General features: G+C 41.7%; 1 protein-coding gene across 1 annotated transcript in view; it reads right to left on the bottom strand.

Annotated features, from left to right (window-relative positions):
- The window catches only part of LOC133608418 (uncharacterized), a 48,447-nt gene extending 32,812 nt beyond the window's left edge, over positions 1–15,635 (bottom strand). Inside the window, exons 1-2 of the mRNA XM_061963634.2 lie at positions 15,184–15,635; positions 9,444–10,262 (exon numbers count right to left, since the gene is read on the bottom strand). Coding sequence (XP_061819618.2) covers positions 9,444–10,262; positions 15,184–15,367 — 1,003 coding nt within the window. The 5' untranslated portion in view covers positions 15,368–15,635. The remainder of the gene's footprint in view (positions 1–9,443; positions 10,263–15,183) is intronic.
- Between the last annotated feature and the right edge of the window lie 4,491 nt (positions 15,636–20,126).

Below are 20,126 nucleotides of genomic sequence, written 5' to 3'. Positions count from 1 at the left end.
GGAATGGGTTATTGCACCGAAGAGAAGGCAGTTATGAGGGACAATGGGGCAGTCCGTTCAGGATGGTTATGGCCCTGGGGAAGAAGCTGTTCTTTAGCCTGTTTGTTTTGGTTTTAATGCACCTGTAGCGCTTCCCAGAGGGCAGCAGGTGGAACAGGTCAGAGCCAGGGTGGGTGCTGTCCTTGATGATGGCACTGGCTCTGTTGAGGCAGCGGGAGGTGTAGATGTCCGTCAGAGAGGGGAGAGGGCGGCCGATGATCTTCTGAGCCGTCTTGACCACTCTTTGCAGCCTCTCCCTGTCTGCTGCAGTGCAGCTGCCGTACCATACCGTAATACAGTATATATACAGTATATATATATGTATATATATATATATATATATATATATATATACATACATATAAACACACACATATAGCTGTAATTCACTGAAATTCAAGTATATATATATATATATATATATATATATATATATATATATATATATAGCTGTAATTCACTGAAATTCAAGTATGTATATATATATATATATATATATATATATATATATATATATATATATATATATATATATATATATATATATATATATATATATATATATATATATATATATATATATATATATATATATATAAATAAAAAAAGGATAGGGTTAATGTTCGTTAAGAAATTATCGATGTTGATGCCATTGTCAGGGCTTGGTAAAAGGATAGGACTCAGATGCAGAGTAGGGAACTTAGACAGGCTTTTATTTTGACAGCTTCCTTTTCACCTCCAAAGTCAAGGATTACAATATCTATTTTATCCAAAAACTAACCGGCAAAAAAGGTTCCAAAAAATAGGAACAACCAAAATTCGCTCCGAACGGAGGAAAACACAAAAGCAAAGACGAACTATAATTAATAAATGCTATAAAATGTATAAACAAAAAACGCTCCAACAGGAGGAAGAAACAACAACTATGAAAAATTCTATACTATCCAATCTAATAAAGTATTAACAAAAATTGTCACTCAAAAATGTGAGGAAAGAATGAAAAATAACTGAAACTTACCACTTCGGCTGAATAAACTAAATAACAATAAATCACTCTGCTGAGGAGGAAGAAAGGAAAACTCAAAATAGCAACGAAGGGATTCAGAATCAAAGAACATAAGCACAAGGCAAGACAAGGCATGGACATGGGCATGGAGGCTAGAGAGCACGAATAAACGAAACAATCTGGCACAGAACAAAGGAAGGAGTGGGCTTATAAGACACATGAGGGTAATAGGGAACAGGTGGAAACAATCAGGGAATCGGGATGACGTCAGACTGATGACACAAAAGGAAGGGCAAGTGACCTGAAACGAGAGGAGAGTTACTTTTCAAACTAAAACATGCACATCACAAGACAGAAAAAAACAAGACAAGACATCCCTCACCGCGGTGTGACAGCCATTAGCGAATCCTCTTATCGAACCGATTCCTTATGGAATCCAGATAGGTTGTTGTGTGTGCACTGAGTTCCAAAAGCCAAAGATATTATGTGACTGAGCCGCACGCTGTTTATATGGAGGAAAAGCGGACGTGACTGAGGACAGCATGCGGACGTTAAAGGGTGAAGGTTTCAGGTGAGAGAGGACGCTAAAGCCACGCCCCCAATATTGTTGTCCGGGTGGAAATCGGGAGAAATTCGTGAGAATGGTTGCCCCGGGACATTTTCGGGAGGGGCACTGAAATTCGGGAATCTCCCGGGAAAATCGGGAGGGTTGGCAAGTACGTGTTATATTAGACTTAGACAAACTTTAATGATCCACAAGGGAACTTGTTCAACACAGGAGCTCAGTTACAATGATGGAAAGTGTAAGGATGGAAAGGACAATGCAGGTTTAAATAGACTAATATAGCGATAAAAAAATCTAACATATATACGAATATATACATAATATGTGTACAGAATAATATATATACAGATATATTATATCATGTCAATAACATATATACAATATATACCAATGACCATGTACAGTATATACAGTATATGTGACAGCAGCAGCATAAAATAGAGAGTAGATCCAGCAGGAATTAAAGCTGCAAGCAGCGATGGACGGGACCCACTTTGACGTCACATAAAATCCAAACCGGAGCAATAATTAAAACTCTTTCGTCAACTTTTAATCAGAAGGGTACAATCTCTCTCCTGTGCTAGTTTGAAGCCGACACGACAAACGAGGAGATAATGTTTAAAAAAAGGTGACTGTTTTTAACCCAACTTTTATTTTGAAGGGGGAATTGCAAACTTCCTGTTGATTTATGCTGGGGGTTCTCAATGAATGAAATGTAGGTCTAAGGGAGACCTACGTAGAGGTTTTTGTTTCATGTCTCTACGACATTCCTACTGGAAGTTACAGGCGGTTTTGTCTGTTTTCTTCCAAGAGCAGCTTTGTCTGTTTTATTCCTAGGGGACGCTAGAGCGCAATTTTGAGTTTTGGGGTTTGCTTTTTTTTTTATTAGATCGCAATTATCGCCAGTCCTGATGTGTGTGTCCAGTTTGGTGAGTTTTGAAGCATGTTAAAGGGGTCAAATTACAGCTCAAAAAGGCAAAAGTGACTGTTTTTAGGAACTTTTTGTTTTGAAAGGGGAATTGCCAACTTCCTGTTGATTTTTGCTGAAAGATGTCAGTGTATGAAATCTAGGTCTAAGTGAGACCTACATAGATGTTTTTGGTTCATGTCTGTACGACATTCCTACTTGAAGTTACAGGCAGTTTTGTCTGTGTTCTTTTCAAGGGAGCGCGAGAGCGCAATTTTAAGTTTTGGGGTTTGGTTTTTTGATTAGATTGCAATTTTCGCCCGTCCTGATGTGTGCGTCAAATTTGGTGAGTTTTGAAGCATGTTAAGGGGGTCAAATTACAGCTCAAAGAGGCGGCCGGTATAATAATAATAATAATAAAACCTTACAATTACAATAGGGTCCTCTGTCCCAAAGGGACATTGCGGTCCCTAATTAGAAAATAGACATTATAAACATTATAAAGAAAGAGAAGTAGCTGACATGTCAGGTAATAGGCAGATGTCATCTATTGCTGTATGGCCAGTGATTATACAGCTGGATGGAGTGTGGAATGAAGGAGTTCGGGTTGGGGAGGAGATCTTGCCCCAAGTGGAGGAGTTCAAGTACCTGGGAGTCTTGTTCACGAGTGAGGGAAGAGTGGATCGTGAGATCGACAGGCGGATCGGTGCGGCGTCTTCAGTAATGCGGACGCTGTATCGATCCGTTGTGGTGAAGAAGGAGCTGAGCCGGAAGGCAAAGCTCTCGATTTACCGGTCGATCTACGTTCCCATCCTCACCTATGGTCATGAGCTTTGGGTTATGACCGAAAGGACAAGATCACGGGTACAAACGGCCGAAATGAGTTTCCTCTGCCGGGTGGCGGGTCTCTCCCTTAGAGATAGGGTGAGAAGCTCTGCCATCCGGGGGGAGCTCAAAGTAAAGCCGCTGCTCCTCCACATGGAGAGGAGCCAGATGAGGTGGTTCGGGCATCTGGTCAGGATGCCACCCGAACGCCTCCCTCGGGAGGTGTTTCGGGCACGTCCGACCGGTAGGAGGCCACGGGGAAGATCCAGGACACGTTGGGAAGACTATGTCTCCCGGCTGGCCTGGGAACGCCTCGGGATCCCCCGGGAGGAACTGGACGAAGTGGCTGGGGAGAGGGAAGTCTGGGCTTCCCTGCTTAAGCTGCTGCCCCCGCGACCCGACCTCGGATAAGCGGAAGAAGATGGATGGATGGATGGATGAAGGAGTTCTTGAATCGCACAGTGCGGGAAGGAAGTTGAAGGAGCCTGTTGGAGTATGAACTCTGCTGTCCCTTAATTGTCAGGTGGAGTGGGTGGGCAGGATTGTCCATGATGGCCAGCAGTTTGTCCAGTGTCCTCCTGTCCCTCACTCACACAAACACTTTACTTTGTCCTCCTGTCCCTCACTGACACAAACGCCTCCAACTGCGTGCCAATAGTTTGGCCGGCTTTCCGGATCACTTATCCATCCATCCATCCATCTTCTTCCGCTTATCCAAGGTCGGGTCGCGGGGGCAGCAGCCCAGACTTCCCTCTCCCCAGCCACTTAGTCCAGCTCTTCCTGTGGAACCCCGAGGCGTTCCCAGGCCAGCCGGGAGACATAGTCTTCCCAACGTGTCCTGGGTCTTTCCCGTGGCTTCCTACCGGTCGGACGTGCCCTAAACACATCCCTAGGGAGGCGATCGGGTGGCATCCTGACCAGATGCCCGAACCACCTCATCTGGCTCCTCTCCATGTGGAGGAGCAGCGGCTTTACTTTGAGCTCCCCCCGGATGACAGAGCTTCTCACCCTATCTCTAAGGGAGAGACCCGGAACTCGGCGGAGGAAACTCATTTGGGCCGCTTGTACCCGTGATCTTGTCCTTTCGGTCATGACCCAAAGCTCATGACCATAGGTGAGGATGGGAACGTAGATCGTCCGGTAAATTGAGAGCTTTCTTCTCCTTCTTCACCACAACGGATCGATACAGCGTCCGCATTACTGAAGACGCCGCACCGATCCACCTGTCCATCTCACCATCCACTCTTCCCTCACTCGTGAACAAGACTCCGAGGTACTTGAACTCCTCCACTTGGGGCAGGGTCTCCTCCCCAACCCGGAGATGGCACTCCACCCTTTTCCGGGCGAGACTTGGAGGTGCTGATTCTCATCCCAGTCGCTTCACACTCGGCTGCGAACCGATCCAGCGAGAGCTGAAGATCCTGGCCAGATGAAGCCATCAGGACCACATCATGTTTAAAAAGCAGAGACCTAATCCTGCAGCCACCAAACCAGATCCCCTCAACGCCTTGACTGCGCCTAGAAATTCTGTCCATAAAAGTTCAGAACAGAATGGGTGACAAAGGGCAGCCTTGGCGGAGTCCAACCCTCACTGGAAACGTGTCCGACTTACTGCCGGCAATGCGGACCAAGCTCTGACACTGATCATACAGGGAGCGGACAGTCCGATACCCCATACTCTCTGAGCACTCCCCACAGGACTTCCCGAGGGACACGGTCCAATGCCTTCTCCAAGTCCACAAAGCACATGTAGACTGGTTGGGCAAACTCCCATGCACCCTCAAGGACCCTGCCGAGAGTATAGAGCTGGTCCACAGTTCCACGACCAGGACGAAAACCACACTGTTCCTCCTGAATCCGAGGATCAGTTATATTGCAGGTTAAACTTGCACAATAGGAGATGGAACCGCTTCAGTGACATTTTACTTAACTATATACACAATAAACATTTGTTTGTCCACTTCAAATTATTTTTGAATCAAATGCACAAACTTCTACGGATTGTGTTGCAAGTGACATACAAATGTGGTCATTTACACTATTTGCATACCTGCCAACTTTTGAAATCAGAAAAACCTAGTAGCCAGGGTCCAGGGGCCGCAGGCCCTGGTAGGTCCAGGACAAAGTCCTGGTGGGGGGTTCAGCTTCGCCCCCCCCCCCGCCCCCCCGACGCAAAATGATTATTAGCATTCAGACAGGTTAAAATGTTGCTAAAACCATCACTTTTCTATCAGTCACAGTGACTTTTCAAAACAAAAATATTACAGCAAAAATCATATAAATAAATGATAAATGGGTTGTACTTGTATAGCGCTTTTCTACCTTCAAGGTACTCAAAGCGCTTTGACACTACTTCCACATTTACCCATTCACACACACATTCACACACTGATGGAGGGAGCTGCCATGCAAGGCGCTAACCAGCACCCATCAGGAGCAAGGGTGAAGTGTCTTGCTCAAGGACACAACGGACATGACGAGGTTGGTACTAGGTGGGGATTGAACCAGGGACCCTCGGGTCGCGCATGGCCATTCTTCCACTGCGCCACACCATATGGGTTGATTGACATGTTTATTCTGTAAGCTAACTTCAATAGTTTGAAATTATTTTGACAGTTAATGCCAGTTATCCTGTCAACCTTTCACAAGACTTCAATTTGTTCATTGAAAGTATAAACACTTTTTACAGTAAACAAATGGTAAAACAGTACTAAACAATTCCATTAAAAAAATAAATTGGTGTCATTATTAACTTTCTGTCCAAGCTTGTATAATCTACTGCCTTGTTCAATTGTAAAAAATATTCTGTGCCTAAAATTCACATTTCTATCACAATTATCATACTGTAAACATGGTAAGCTAACTTCATTAAAATTAATAGTCCTGTCAATAGCATGGAATTACAATTCAAATGTAGTTTTTTTGTAAGCCTTTCAAAAGAATTCAAAATGTGAAAAATTCATGAAAATGAATTGAAGCCATCAGACACTTGAAAAGTGGCACATCACATCTCTAATGTAATCATTTGAACTTTTCAACAGAAATAGCACTGCAAAAATATTAAGGACATACTTCTGTATTTTGGTAGTTATGCTGTCAACATTTAACAAGATTTCTTCAACTTGGACTTGAAAGCATAAATAGTATAAACACTTTTAACAGTATAACAGTACTAAACAATTCCAATAGATAACATTGGTGTCATTACCTTTTTGTGGCTAAAATCCGAAAAACGTTGAAAGTTTTCCACTTGTATCGCTAGCAACGGCATTAGACTTGTGTTTTTTTGTCCCAACGTGGTCTTTTACATGGCTAATTCCTCCGTGTCCGATCGAAAAATCTTGTCTGCGCAAGGTGCAATTGGCGTAGTTTTCACCCTTTTTGGAACGGATAATTATTCCCGGATAGGCTTTTGAATATTCTTCACGGAACGACTGCGGTTTTCTTTTCGGTTTAAGACTCGTTTGCGATTTTTCTCCGGCTGATTCCATGATCGTTCGCTCGTTTGGAAACAATGGCAACTGGTGCCTCGTGCTTGGCAGCGGTGCTATAAATAGCCTCGCGCATGGCATTCGGAATGGCTCGATAGGAAGTTACGGGAAGCAGTGTCGATTGTCATTGTTGTTACGCGATTTCGTGAATAAAACTTTAAAAAAAAATTTTTTTTAAATGAATGAAAAAACGTATTTTTTATCACTGCAACCCTAACCCGGAATAGGTTGATGAAAACCGTACTAATTACGGGAAAACCGGAGTAGTTGGCAAGTATGTATTTGTCATTGGTTTAAACAAGTGATTCTCAATTATTTTATGTTACACCCTCCAGGAAGCAGAAAATACTTTGTGCCCCCACCTCTACACACTCTATCGCGACTGTAAATAGAAAAGCAGTGAAGTTGTCAGGTTGTGTAAATGGTAAATAAAAAGAGAATACAACAAATCCTTTTCAACTTATATTCAATTGAATAGACTGCAAAGACAAGATATTTCATGTTCACACTGACAAACTTTCTTATATCTTGCAAATAATCATGAACTTGGAATTGAATGGCAGCAACACATTGCAAAAAAGGCATTTTTTTACCAGTGTGTTACATGGCCTTTCCTTTTAACAACACTCAGTAAAGGTTTGGGAACTGAGGAGACACATTTTTGAAGTGGAATTCTTTCCCATTCTTGCTTGATGTACAGCTTAAGTTGTTTAACAGTCTCCCTTCTCATATTTTAGCCTTCACACATGTTCAATGTCTGGACTACAGGCAGGCCAGTCTAGTACCCGCACTCTTTTACTATGAAGCCACGCTGGTTGTAACACCCGGCTTGGCATTGTCTTGCTGAAATAAGCAGGGGCGTCCATGATAACAACATATGTTGCTCCAAAAGCTGTATGTACCTTTCAGCATTAATGGTGCCTTCACAGATGTGTAAGTTACCCATGTCTTGGGCACTAATACACCTCCATACCATCACACATGCTGCCTTTTACACTTTCACCCTAGAACAATCCGGCTGGTTCTTTTCCTCTTTGGTCCGAAGGTCACGACGGCCACAGTTTCCAAAAACAATTTGAAATGTGGACTCGTCAGACCACAGAACACTTTTCCACTTTGCATCAGTCCATCTTATATGAGCTCGGCTCCAGCGAAGCGTTTCTGGGTGTTGTTGATAAATGGCTTTGCATAGTAGAGTTCTTGCACTTACAGATGTAGCGACAAACTGTAGTTACTGACAGAGGTTTTCTGAAGTGTTCCTGAGCCCATGTGGTGATATCCTTTACACATTGATGTTTCTTTTTGATGCAGTTCCGCTTGAGGTATCAAAGGTCAAGGGCATTCAATGTTGGTTTTCGCCCTTGCCGCTCACTTGCAGTGATTTCTCCAGATTCTCTGAACCTTTTGATGATGTTACGGAGCGTAGATGGTGAAATCTGTCAAGACTTGGTCCGGGGTGTGTGCTTTTCCAGGATGCAACGGAAAGTTGGCTCGTGCGAGACGGGAATGAAGGTACATGATTTATTATTATCAAAAAAAGGAATAAATGAAAGCGCGCACAGTGGCGGAGAATAAACTATGAAACCAAAAGACTATAGCAAAAAAGTACAAACAAAAAACACGCACAATGGCGGAGAACAAACTATGAAACCAAAAAGACTATAAATATGGAACAAAAACTTACTTGGCTTGGACAAAAATAGTTGCTTGAGGAATTGACATGGAAAGAAGTATCAGGCATGAACAGAGCATAAATGTGTTGAGGTCGTCAGGACGAACAACAGAAAATGAATGAACTTAAATACTATGGACATGATTAGTGAAAGCAGGTGCGTGACTCAAAACGTGAAACAGGTGCGTGACGTGACAGGTGAAAACTAATGGTTGCTATGGTGACAAACAAGAGTGCACAATGAGTCCAAAACCCAAAACGAACATGACCAAAACAAAAACATGATCACACAGACATGACAAAATCCCTAAATTCCTTGCAATAGCTGCTTGAGAAATGTTGTTCTTAAACAATTTGCTCAGGCATTTGTTGACAAAGTGGTGACCCTCGCCCCGTCCTTGTTTGTGAATGACTGAGCATTTCCATGGAAGCTGCTTTTACACCCAATCATGGCGCCCACCTGTTCCCAATTAGCCTGTTCACCTGTGGGATGTTCCAAATAAGTCTTTGATGAGCATTCCTCAACTTTATCACTCTTTTTTGCCACTTGTGCCAGCTTTTTTGAAACATGTTGCAGGCATCAAATTCCAAATGAGCTAATATTTGCAAAAAATAACAACGTTTGCCAGTTAAGACGTTAAAAATCTTGCCTTTGCAGTCTATTCAATTGAAAACCTATTAAATTGTTTTAAGTACACCTCTGCATATCATTATAATCTTACTAACCGTGAAGAAAACAACAAACTGGTCTTTCCATGTCTCCCACTGTAGTCACAGTGAAGCAATACGCTTTGCTTATATTCTAGTACGGCAAAAAAGCATGTTTCCCCGAGGTCACCCCCCTCCCCCCACTTGAAATCGCACCAATTCCCCCAGGGGGGCCCGCTCCAGTATTTGAGAAGGACCAGTTTAAACAAACACTTTTTGGCTTCTTCAGCAATTTCCAGGGTGTGTTCTCATGTGCGACGTCAAGCCTGCTTTGACAGAGAACCTTTGACCGCAGACTGAGCAGGCAAAAGGTTTCTCTCCAGTGTGTGTTCTGGTGTGAGTTCTCAGATGTGTCTTTTGAGAGAAGTTTTTACCGCAAAATAAGCACTTGAAAGGTTTCTCGCCAGTGTGTGTCCTGGTGTGTTCCGTCAAGGACCCTTTCAGAAGGAAGGCTTTGCCGCACACCGAGCAGGTAAACGGTTTCTCCCCGGTGTGTCGTCTCGTGTGTCGGGTCAGCGCCGAGTGGTGGCGGAAATGTGTGTCGCACACCGAACAGGAATAGGGTTTTTCTCCGGTGTGCGTCCTCGTGTGCGCCGTCAAATTTATCTTCTGCGAAAATGTTTTGCCGCAAACGGAGCAGATGAACGGTTTCTCTCCTGTGTGACTTCTTAGGTGTCTTTTCAGGTTGCCGCTGTCACTAAAAGTTTTGTCACAGTGAGCGCATGTAAAGCGGGTGTTGTCAGCGTGACATGTCTTGTCAGCTTTAGCCTCCTCATCATCATCATCGGTGTCAACAGAGTGAGAGGTCATGTTGTCACTATCTGAAAGTGGAGCTAAGAGCTTGTCTGCTTGTGATCCTCCACAGTGGTCTCCATCAGCTTCTGTTGTCATGTGTTGTGCGGCGCTGCGGCTTGGAGGCTCCGCCCCTCTCTTCTCCTCACCATCTTCACTCTTCACAACGACGCCAATCACTGGGAACTTGCTGTTGTCCGCTTCCTCCAGGCCTTCAATCTTCTCTTCGTCCTCCTCCTCTTTGATGTGCTCAATATCTGCAGGGACACGACAAGAAGGCAAGCTTTGCTCAGTCAAGTCATATCGTTGTGCTTCCAAAATGTTGGTGTGTGCTATGAAAAGCTGTTAAGTTCTCACATGAGACTTGTGAATGTTGCTGCAAGTAAATGACTTCACTCGAGCCGACTCACGCCAACACAGAACAGCTTTGAGATGAAGAAGTTTAGTTCTCCCCCGAAAATCCCTGAAACGTCTCTCGAAGTTAGAGATGTCCGATAATATCGGACTGCCGATATTATCGGCCGATAAATGCTTTAAAATGTAATATCGGAAATTATCGGTATCGGTTTCAAAAAGTAAAATGTATGACTTTTTGCCGCTGTCATGTCTGTGTGATCATGTTTTGTTTTAGTAATGTTCGGTTTAAATTTTGGACTTTTTGTGCACTTTTGTTTTGTTTTGTCACCATAGCAACCATTAGTTTCACCTGTCACGTCACGCACCTGTTCCACGTTTGGACTCATTGTGCACTCTTGTCACCATAGCAACCATTAGTTTTCACCTGTCACGTCACGCACCTGTTTCACGTTTTGAGTCACGCACCTGCTTTCACTAATCATGTCCATAGTATTTAAGTTCATTCATTTTCTGTTGTTCGTCCTGACGACATCCCCGCATTTATGCTCCTGCACACTCTCCACACCCTGATGACCCTTGCTACTCTTTTTTTCATGCCGGTTCCATGCCAAGTAAGTTTTTGTTTGTTAAGCCACAGTTAGTGTTTTGTTTAATTGTTCATAGTTTCTGCCAATGTGCAAGTTTTGTGTTTAAAGTCTAGTTCTGTACCTCCGCCCCTGTGCGCGCTTTTCGTTTATTCTTTTTTTGATAGTTTAAATAAATCATGTACCCACCTTCAAGCCTTGACCAGTCCAGTTCATTTGCACCACGGGAGAACAAACCAAGCCAAAGTCCAAGTCCTGACAGCCGCTGTGTACACGGACGTAGGGAGAAGTACAGAGCGCCAATAAACCTTAAAGGCACTGCCTTTGCGTGTCAGTCACATAATATCTACGGCTTTTCACACACACAAGTGAATGCAAATTCATACTTGGTCAGCAGCCATACAGGTCACACTGAGGGTGGCCGTATAAACAACTTTAACACTGTTACAAACATGCGCCACACTGTGAACCCACACCAAACAAGAATGACAAACACATTTCGGGAGAACATCCGCACCGTAACACAACATAAACACAACAGAACAAATACCCAGAAACCCTTGCAGCACTAACTCTTCCGGGATGCTACAATATACACCCCCCCGCTACTCCCTAAACTCAACCCCCCCCCCCCCCCCCCAGCCCCGCCCACCTCAACCTTCTCATGCTCTCTCAGGGAGAGCATGTCCCAAATTCCAATCTGCTGTTTTGAGGCATGTTCAAAAAAAATAATGCACTTTGTGACTTCAATAATAATTAAAGCTGCAAGCAGCATTGGTCGGGCCCGCGTATTTGGCAGGTGCTAGTCCTAACTGTCCCAATACTTTTGTCCAGTGATAGTCATAAGTGTCCCAATACTTTTGTCTACTTTTAGTCTGAAGTGTCCCAATACTTTTGTGTAGTGTACCTACCTTGTCTGCATTGTGTGGGCACGTTGGTGCTTCCTGCTTTTAAGCAGCCATCTTAAAAAAACAGCAGCGCAGCGGGTCTTTGAAGGGTCATAAAATCAAAACCGGAGCAATTAGAAAAAAAGCGCTTCTGTCATTGTAATCGCAATGGTTCAATCTCTCTCCTGTGTTAGTTTGAAAGCGAAATGACAAACGCGCTCAGAGGAGTTCGTTTTTGAAGGAAGGTGACCGGTTTTTACAAAAAAATGTTGTTTTGAAAGGGGAATAGCAAACTTCCTGTTGATTTTTGCTGGGGGTTGTCAATTTATGAAATGTAGGTCTAAGTGAGACCTACATAGAGGTTTTTGTTTCATGTCTCTCCGACCTTCCCAGTGGGAGTTACAGGCAGTTTTGTCATTTTTTTCTTCCGAGGAGCAGTTTTTTTTGCGTTTTATTAAAAAATTGCACAAGAGCGCAATTTTTAAATTTGGGGTTAGGTTTTTTTATTAGATCGCAATATTTGCCAGTCCTGATGTGTGTGTTCAGTTTGGTGAGTTTTGAAGCATGTTAAGGGGGTCAAATTACAGCTCAAAGAGGCAAAAGTGACTGTTTTTAGTACTTTTTTGTCTTGAAGGGGGAATTGCCAACTTCCTGTTGATTTTAGCCCGAGAGTGTACTATTATGAAATGTAGGTCTAAGTCAGACCTACATAGAGGTTTTTGTTTCATGTCTCTCCGACCTTCCTAGTGGGAGTTACAGGCAGTCTAGTTTTTTTTTCCTAGGGGGCGCTAGAGTGCAATTTTGAGTTTTGTGGTTCGGTTTTTCTTAAAAAAGGCAATTTTCGCAGGTCCTGATGTGTGGGTCAAATATGGTGAGTTTTGAAGCATGTTAAGTGGGTCAAATTACAGTTTAATGTGGCGGCGGAAGAATAAAGAATAAAACCTTACAAATACAATAGGTCCTTATGTCCATGCGGGCCCTAAATATGGCAGTGCCATGTTGGCATTTTTTTCCATAACTTGAGTTGATTTATTTAGAAAAACCTTGTTACATTGTTTAATGCATCCAGCGGGGCATCACAACTAAATTAGGCATAATAATGTGTTCATTCCACCACTGTATATATATCGGTATCGCTTGATATCGGAATCGGTAATTAAGAGTTGGACAATATCGGAATGTCGACAAAAAAAGCCATTATCGGACATCTCTACTCGAAATGCATAATATGTAAAAAGGCTGCGACCAGTGTGACAAATTTGACTTCAAAATAACCCGACACGGTCTTCAGATGAAACTGTTAGCAGGTTTTGAGCAAACAAATTCAAATACAACATTGCAAAAAAAAAAAAGTTCCTGTATGACATTCTGACAATAAAATTGCACAAGTGTCAATATGTTGGGGTCTTTTTAAAACCGTCCAAGCTGTTTGTTTACCGTATTTTCCGCACTATAAGGCGCACCTAAAAACCACAAATTTTCTCAAAAGCTGACAGTGCGGCTTATAACCCGGTGCGCTTTATATATGGATTAATATTAAGATTCATTTTCATAAAGTTTCGGTCTCGCAACTACGGTAAACAGCCGCCATCTTTTTTCCCCGTAGAAGAGGAAGTGCTTCTTCTTCCACGCAAGCAACCGCCAAGGTAAGCACCCGCCCCCATAGAAGAGGAAGCGCTTCTTCTTCTACTGTAAGCAACCACCCGCCCGCGTAGAAGAAGAAAAAGCGCGCGGATATTACCGTACGTTTCATTTCCTTTGTGTGTTTACATCTGTAAAGACCACAAAATGGCTCCTACTAAGCGACAGGTTTCCGGTTCATGAAAAGACGCAATCTCTCCATCCGCACACGGACTACTATTTCACAGCAACTGCCTAAAGACTTTCAAGAAAAGCTGGCTACTTTCCGTGCATATTGTAAAAACAAGATAGCTGAAAAAAAGATCCGGCCAGAGAACATTATCAACATGGACGAGGTTCCACTGACTTTTGATATTCCTGTGAACCGCACTGTGGATACAACGGGAGCACGTACGGTGAATATTCGCACCACAGGGAATGAGAAGTCATCCTTCACTGTGGTTCTAGCTTGCCATGCTAATGGCCAGAAACTTCCACCCATGGTGATATTCAAAAGGAAGACCTTGCCAAAAGAGACCTTTCCAGCCGGCGTCATCATAAAAGCTAACTCGAAGGGATGGATGGATGAAGAAAAGATGAGCGAGTGGTTAAGGTAAGTTTACGCGAAGAGGCCGGGTGGCTTTTTTCACGCAGCTCCGTCCATGTTGATATACGACTCCATGCGCGCCCACATCACGCTGGTTTTTAATATATTATTAAAGTTTGACTGACCTATCTGACTGTTTTTTTTGACATTCCTTTAGCGCAGTTAGATGTGGCTTACAACACGGGGCGGCTTATAGGTGGACAAAGTTTTGAAATATGCCGTTCATTGAAGGCGCGGCTTATAACCCAGGGCGCCTTATGGTGCGGAAAATACGGTAATTGCTTTGTAGATGTGGGAAACAGCGGGAGGCAGGGTGCAGGTAAAAAGGTGTCTAATGCTTAAACCAAAAATAAACAAAAGGTGAGTGCCCCTAAGAAAAGGCATTGAAGCTTAGGGAAGGCTATGCAGATCGAAACTAAAACTGTAATGGCTACAAAGTAAACAAAAACAGAATGCTGGACGACAGCAAAGACTTACTGTGGAGCAAAGACGGCATCCACAATGTACATCCCAACATGACATGACATGAAAAAACAAAGAAGGATAAAAACAAGTGAAATATTCTTGATTGCTAAAACAAAGTAGATGCGGGAAATATCGCTCAAAGGAAGACATCAAACTGCAACAGGAAAATACCAACAAAAAGAGAAAAAAACACCAAAATAGGAGAGCAAGACAAGAAGTAAAACACTACACACAAGAAAAACAGCAAAAAAAGTCCAAATAAGTCAGGGTGTGATGTGACAGGTGGTGACAGTACACCTACTTGAGACAAGAGCTATAGTGATGCATGCTTGGTTATGTTTTAAAGTCATATCCAACAATTGCGACTTTTTACTGTCAACTGAGTTTCGTTTTTGAATGATTTGTGGTGGTGGTGTGCCTCCGCATTTTTTCAACGCAAAAAATGTGCCTTGGCTCAAACAAGGTTGGAAAACACTGACCTACAGCAACAATGCTGAATGTAAACAAACAGCAGCCATTTTCAATGTTTCATGTCTAGGATTCCACAGAAGTTGCGGTGTTTAGACACTAGATGGCAGTAATGTACACGCCATTGAACACTGCATAGAGACACGGTGAAAATGTCAGGATGAGTAAGAGAGTAAAGAAGTAAACAAACCTGTTTGTTGATGTTTGTTGAAAAGAGCGTCCAGTAGTTGACGTTGTCGCTCGTTCTCCTCTTTTGTTCTAGAAAGTTCCTCCTCGTATTCTGCTATCGTTCTTTCTAACACTACAAATATTTCTTCCACAGCAGCAGTTAGTCGCTGCTTCACCAACACTCTCAGCATTTCTACTTTGCACATTTTCACACCATCACAACACTTTAGCGACGTGTTTATCACTTCCGCTTTGTCTCTTTCTTAGCAGCTAGCGATGCTAAGCTAACCTGAGACGTTTCAGTGACGCTGAGACCAGGAAGGATGAAATCGTGTTGTTTAAATAAACAAAATATTACGTTTCACTAAATATAAACTGTAATGGTTAATAATGATAAAACAAACAATGTATATTTGAGATATTTTAGCTAACTAGCTATGGTCGAGCAGCGAATAGCAAAGTTCTGCAGTGACGTCACACAACTTCCGCCTAACCACTTCCTGTATGTGTTCGTATTTCCGTGTGAATAATTGTAAACAAACTAATAACGGTCGATTAAGATTATTTATGTTTATTAATAAATCTGCGAAAATTAAATGTCTAAATATCGTTTGGCCCATTCAAAAAACGGTTGCTCAGCGACGTGTTGATCACTTCCGCGTCAATTTGTTAGCAGCTAGCAAGCTAAGATAACCCGAGACGTTTCAAAGTGACGCTGAGACCAGGAAGCATGAAATCGTGTTGTTTCGCTCTTTAACTAAACAAAATAATACGTTTCACTAAATATAAACTGTAGTGGTTATTATTAATCAAACAAACAATATATATTTGAGATATTTTAGCTAACTAGCTACGGTCGAGCAGCGTCTGCTGTGACGTCACACAACTTCCGCCTAACCACTTCCTGTATGTGTTCGTATGTCCGTTTGAATATAATGTAAACAAACTAATAACGATCGATTATTATTATTTATGTTTATGTAACCTATTTTTTTATGGACTTGCCTCTTTGTGATGTTACGTTCCTGTTATAAGCTGTTATGCGGTATATGCCTTGAGCTCTTATTTTGAAGGCGCTAAGAGCGGAAGTGGCGACACGTTGTGGTGGAGCGGAGTTTTTGAAAACAAAGGAAATAAAGTGGTCCTCGTGTAGAACTGGAGCCTCTGTGTTTGTTATTTTGTACTTTTATACAGTATAGGCGACATATATAAACTCCGCTCCACTACAATGTGTCACCACTTCCGCTCTTAGCGTCTTCAAAATAAGAGCTTTGATTGATCGATTGAGGCTTTTATTAGTAGGTTGCACAGTGAAGTACATATTCCGTGCAATTGACCACTAAACGGTAACACCCCAATAAGTTTTTACACTTCTTTAAGATATCTACATCCTGAAAATATGCAAACAAAACTGTGTTTAGATAATTGATACTTCAAACTTGCATAAATAAATATTAAGGAATATAACATAACTTGGCTTCTGAGAGTTTCAAAATGTAATGAATAAAATGCTAAAGTTGTTGATAAACAAGCAATTATTTTAATAATTAAATATGGACATTTTAAATGAATTATTATGATAATTTAAAATCAATTATTTCAAATATGTTTATTTTGATGTATAATTCTATGGCTGGATGTAATAAGGAGTCAGGAAAAAATACAAAGAAAAATACAATTAATTTTGATGTTTTTAGCAAAATATAGTAAAAATGTATTTATTTTTTTTAATTAATAAAAACATTTATTTTTAGGTAAGATAAACATAATACCGTATTTTCCGCACCATAAGGCGCCCTGGGTTATAAGCCGCGCCTTCAATGAACGGCATATTTCAAAACTTTGTCCACTTATAAGCCGCCCCCCGTGTTGTAAGCCGCATCTAACTGCGCTAAAGGAATGTCAAAAAAACAGTCAGATAGGTCAGTCAAACTTTAATAATATATTAAAAACCAGCGTTCTAACAACTCTGTTCACTCCCAAAATGTACGGTAATGTGCAAATGTGCAATCACAAACATAGTAAAATTCAAAATAGTGCAGACCAATAGCAATGTCACAACACACAAAATAAACATAACGCTCACTTTCTGAAGTTATTCTTCATTCATAAATCCCTCAAATTCTTCTCCTTCGGTGTCCGAATTAAAAAGTTGGGCGAATACGGGATCCAAAATGGCCGGCTCCGTCTCGTCGAAGTCATCAGAGTCAATGTTGCTATTGTTGTCCAGCAGTTCCGTGAATCCTGCCTTCCGGAAAGTTCGGACCACAGTTGAGACCGATATATCCGCCAGGCATTTACAATCCACTGGCAGATGTTGGCGTATGTCGTCCGGCGCTGTCTCCCTGTCTTAGTGGCGCAGGTCATCTTGTTGCTTCAATTCTCTTGCTGCTGCTCTATTTCCGTGTTCTACTGCGTGACTTATTGCCTTGAGTTTGAATTCTGCGTTGTACGCGTGTCTCTTAATAGGAGACATTTTGTGGTCTTTACAGATGTAAACACACAAAGGAAATGAAACGTAATATCCGCGCGCTTCTTCTTCTACGGGGGCGGGTGGTTGCTTACAGTAGAAGAAGAAGCGCTTCCTGTTCTATGGGGGCGGGTGCTTACCTTGGCGGTTGCTTACCGTAGAAGAAGAAGCACTTCCTCTTCTATGGGGAAAAAAGATGGCGGCTGTTTACCGTAGTTGCGAGACCTAAACTTTATGAAAATGAATCTTAATATTAATCCATATATAAAGCGCACCGGGTTATAAGCCGCACTGTCAGCTTTTGAGTAAATTTGTGGTTTTTAGGTGCGGCTAATAGTGCGGAAAATACGGTAATACAATTTATCTCTAGTCTGGATGATTTAGTTCTTGTCACCCTGTTGTCCTCCCATCATGAAAAAAGGCTGTCCTCACTCAGGTCCGCATGGAGCTGGAGGGGGCGTGGCTTCCAGCTCCGGATGAAAATCGGGAGATTTTCGGGAGAATATTTGTCCCGGGAGGTTTTCGGGAGAGGCGCTGAATTTCGGGAGTCTCCCGGAAAATTCGGGAGGGTTGGCAAGTATGATCATATATACTATCATCATAATACAGTCATCACACAAGATCATCATCAGGATGTATACATTGAATTATTTACCATCTGGGGTGTGTGTGTGTGTGTGTGTGTGTGTGTGGGGGGGGGGTCAGCTCAAGGTATAAACCAAATATATACCTTAATATAAACCCAAATAAGTATAAGACTTTATATATGAACTCATGCTCGACAGAGTCCAAAGCTTTATAGACATCTAAAAAAAGAATGAATGAGAAGTGAGTCGTCGATCATGTCCAGCACTAAACCTGACATTGTCTGACATGTGACCACCTCTAATGAAAGCTGACTTTGTTCCTGAAATGTCGTCCAAACAAGGTTTTAGTCTTCCAGCACATTAAGAATTTAGAATTTTGTCGTTTGAGTTGATCAAAGTAATAGGCCTCCAGTTGTCAATAGAGCATACTTGCCAACCCTCCCGAATTTTCCGGGAGACTCCAGAAATTCAGCTCCTCTCCCGAAAACCTCCCGGGACAAATATTCTCCCGAAAATCTCCCTATTGATGGGAGGACAACAGGGTGACAAGAACTAAATCATCCAGAGTAGAGATAAATTGTATTATTATGTTTATCTTACCTAAAAATAAATATATTTATTTAATAAAAAAACAAACAAAAAAAAACTAAATACATTTTTACTATATTTTGCTAAAAAATCAATTGTATTTTTATTTGTATTTTTTCTGACTCCTTATTACATCCAGAATTATACATTAAAATAAACATATTTGAAATAATTAATTTTAAATTATCATAATAATTAATTTAAAATGACCATATTTAATTATTAAAATAATTGCTTGTTTATCAACAACTTTAGCATTTTATTCATTACATTTTGAAGCTCTCAGAAGCCAAGTTATGTTATATTCCTTAAGATTTATTTATGCAAGTTTGAAGTATCAATTATCTAAACACAGTTTTGTTTGCATATTTTCAGGATAGATATATATATATATATATATATATATATATATATATATATGTATGTGTGGGAAAAAAATCACAAGACTACTTCATCTCTACAGGCCTGTTTCAAAATCTCCTGATGATTGAGGGAACCCCTCATGAAACAGGCCTGTAGAGATGAAGTAGTCTTGTGATTTTTTCCCCCCACACATACATATATTGCGCTCTACTACGGTATCGAGCACTATTTTTTGGATAACCTTATTAAGACATATATATATATATATATATATATATATATATATATATATATATATATATATATATATATATATATATATATATATATATCCATTTTCTACCGCTTATTCCCTTTGGGGTCGCGGGGGGCGCTGGAGCCTATCTAAGCTACAATCGGGCGGAAGGCGGGGTACACCCTGGACAAGTCGCCACCTCATCGCATATATATATATATATATATATATGTATGTATGTATGAAATACTTGACTTGGTGAATTCTGGCTGTCAATATACTCCTCCCTTCTTAACCACGCCCCGCACCACCCCCGACCACGCCCCCAACCCCCACCTCCCGAAATCGGAGGTCTCAAGGTTGGCAAGTATGCAATAGAGAGAACATCTGTGTTAGGTTTCAGTAAAAGAGTGATGAGACCTTGTTTTATTGTTACTGGAAGTCTAAATCTTTGTTGAAGACACACGAGACGATTCTTTAATCCCGTCCCAGAAGGTTTTCAAGAATTCAAACGGTAAACCGGGGCTCAGCAACCTGCAGCTCTCCAGCCGCATGCGGCTCTTTAGTGCCGCCCTAGTGGCTCCCTGGAGTATTTTTAAAAAAGGATTGAAAATGGAAAAAGATGGTGTCATTTTTTGTTGTTGTTGTTGTTTTAGAATATAATAGATTAGAATAGAAAGTACTTGATTGATCCCTGGGAGAAATTCAGCACCACAGTTCGC

Source organism: Nerophis lumbriciformis, linkage group LG06 (assembly GCF_033978685.3).
Source record: "Nerophis lumbriciformis linkage group LG06, RoL_Nlum_v2.1, whole genome shotgun sequence".
In the NCBI taxonomy this organism is placed as follows: domain Eukaryota; kingdom Metazoa; phylum Chordata; class Actinopteri; order Syngnathiformes; family Syngnathidae; genus Nerophis; species Nerophis lumbriciformis.
Note: the sequence above shows the minus strand (reverse complement) of the source record. Positions and strands in the feature narration are given on the sequence as shown.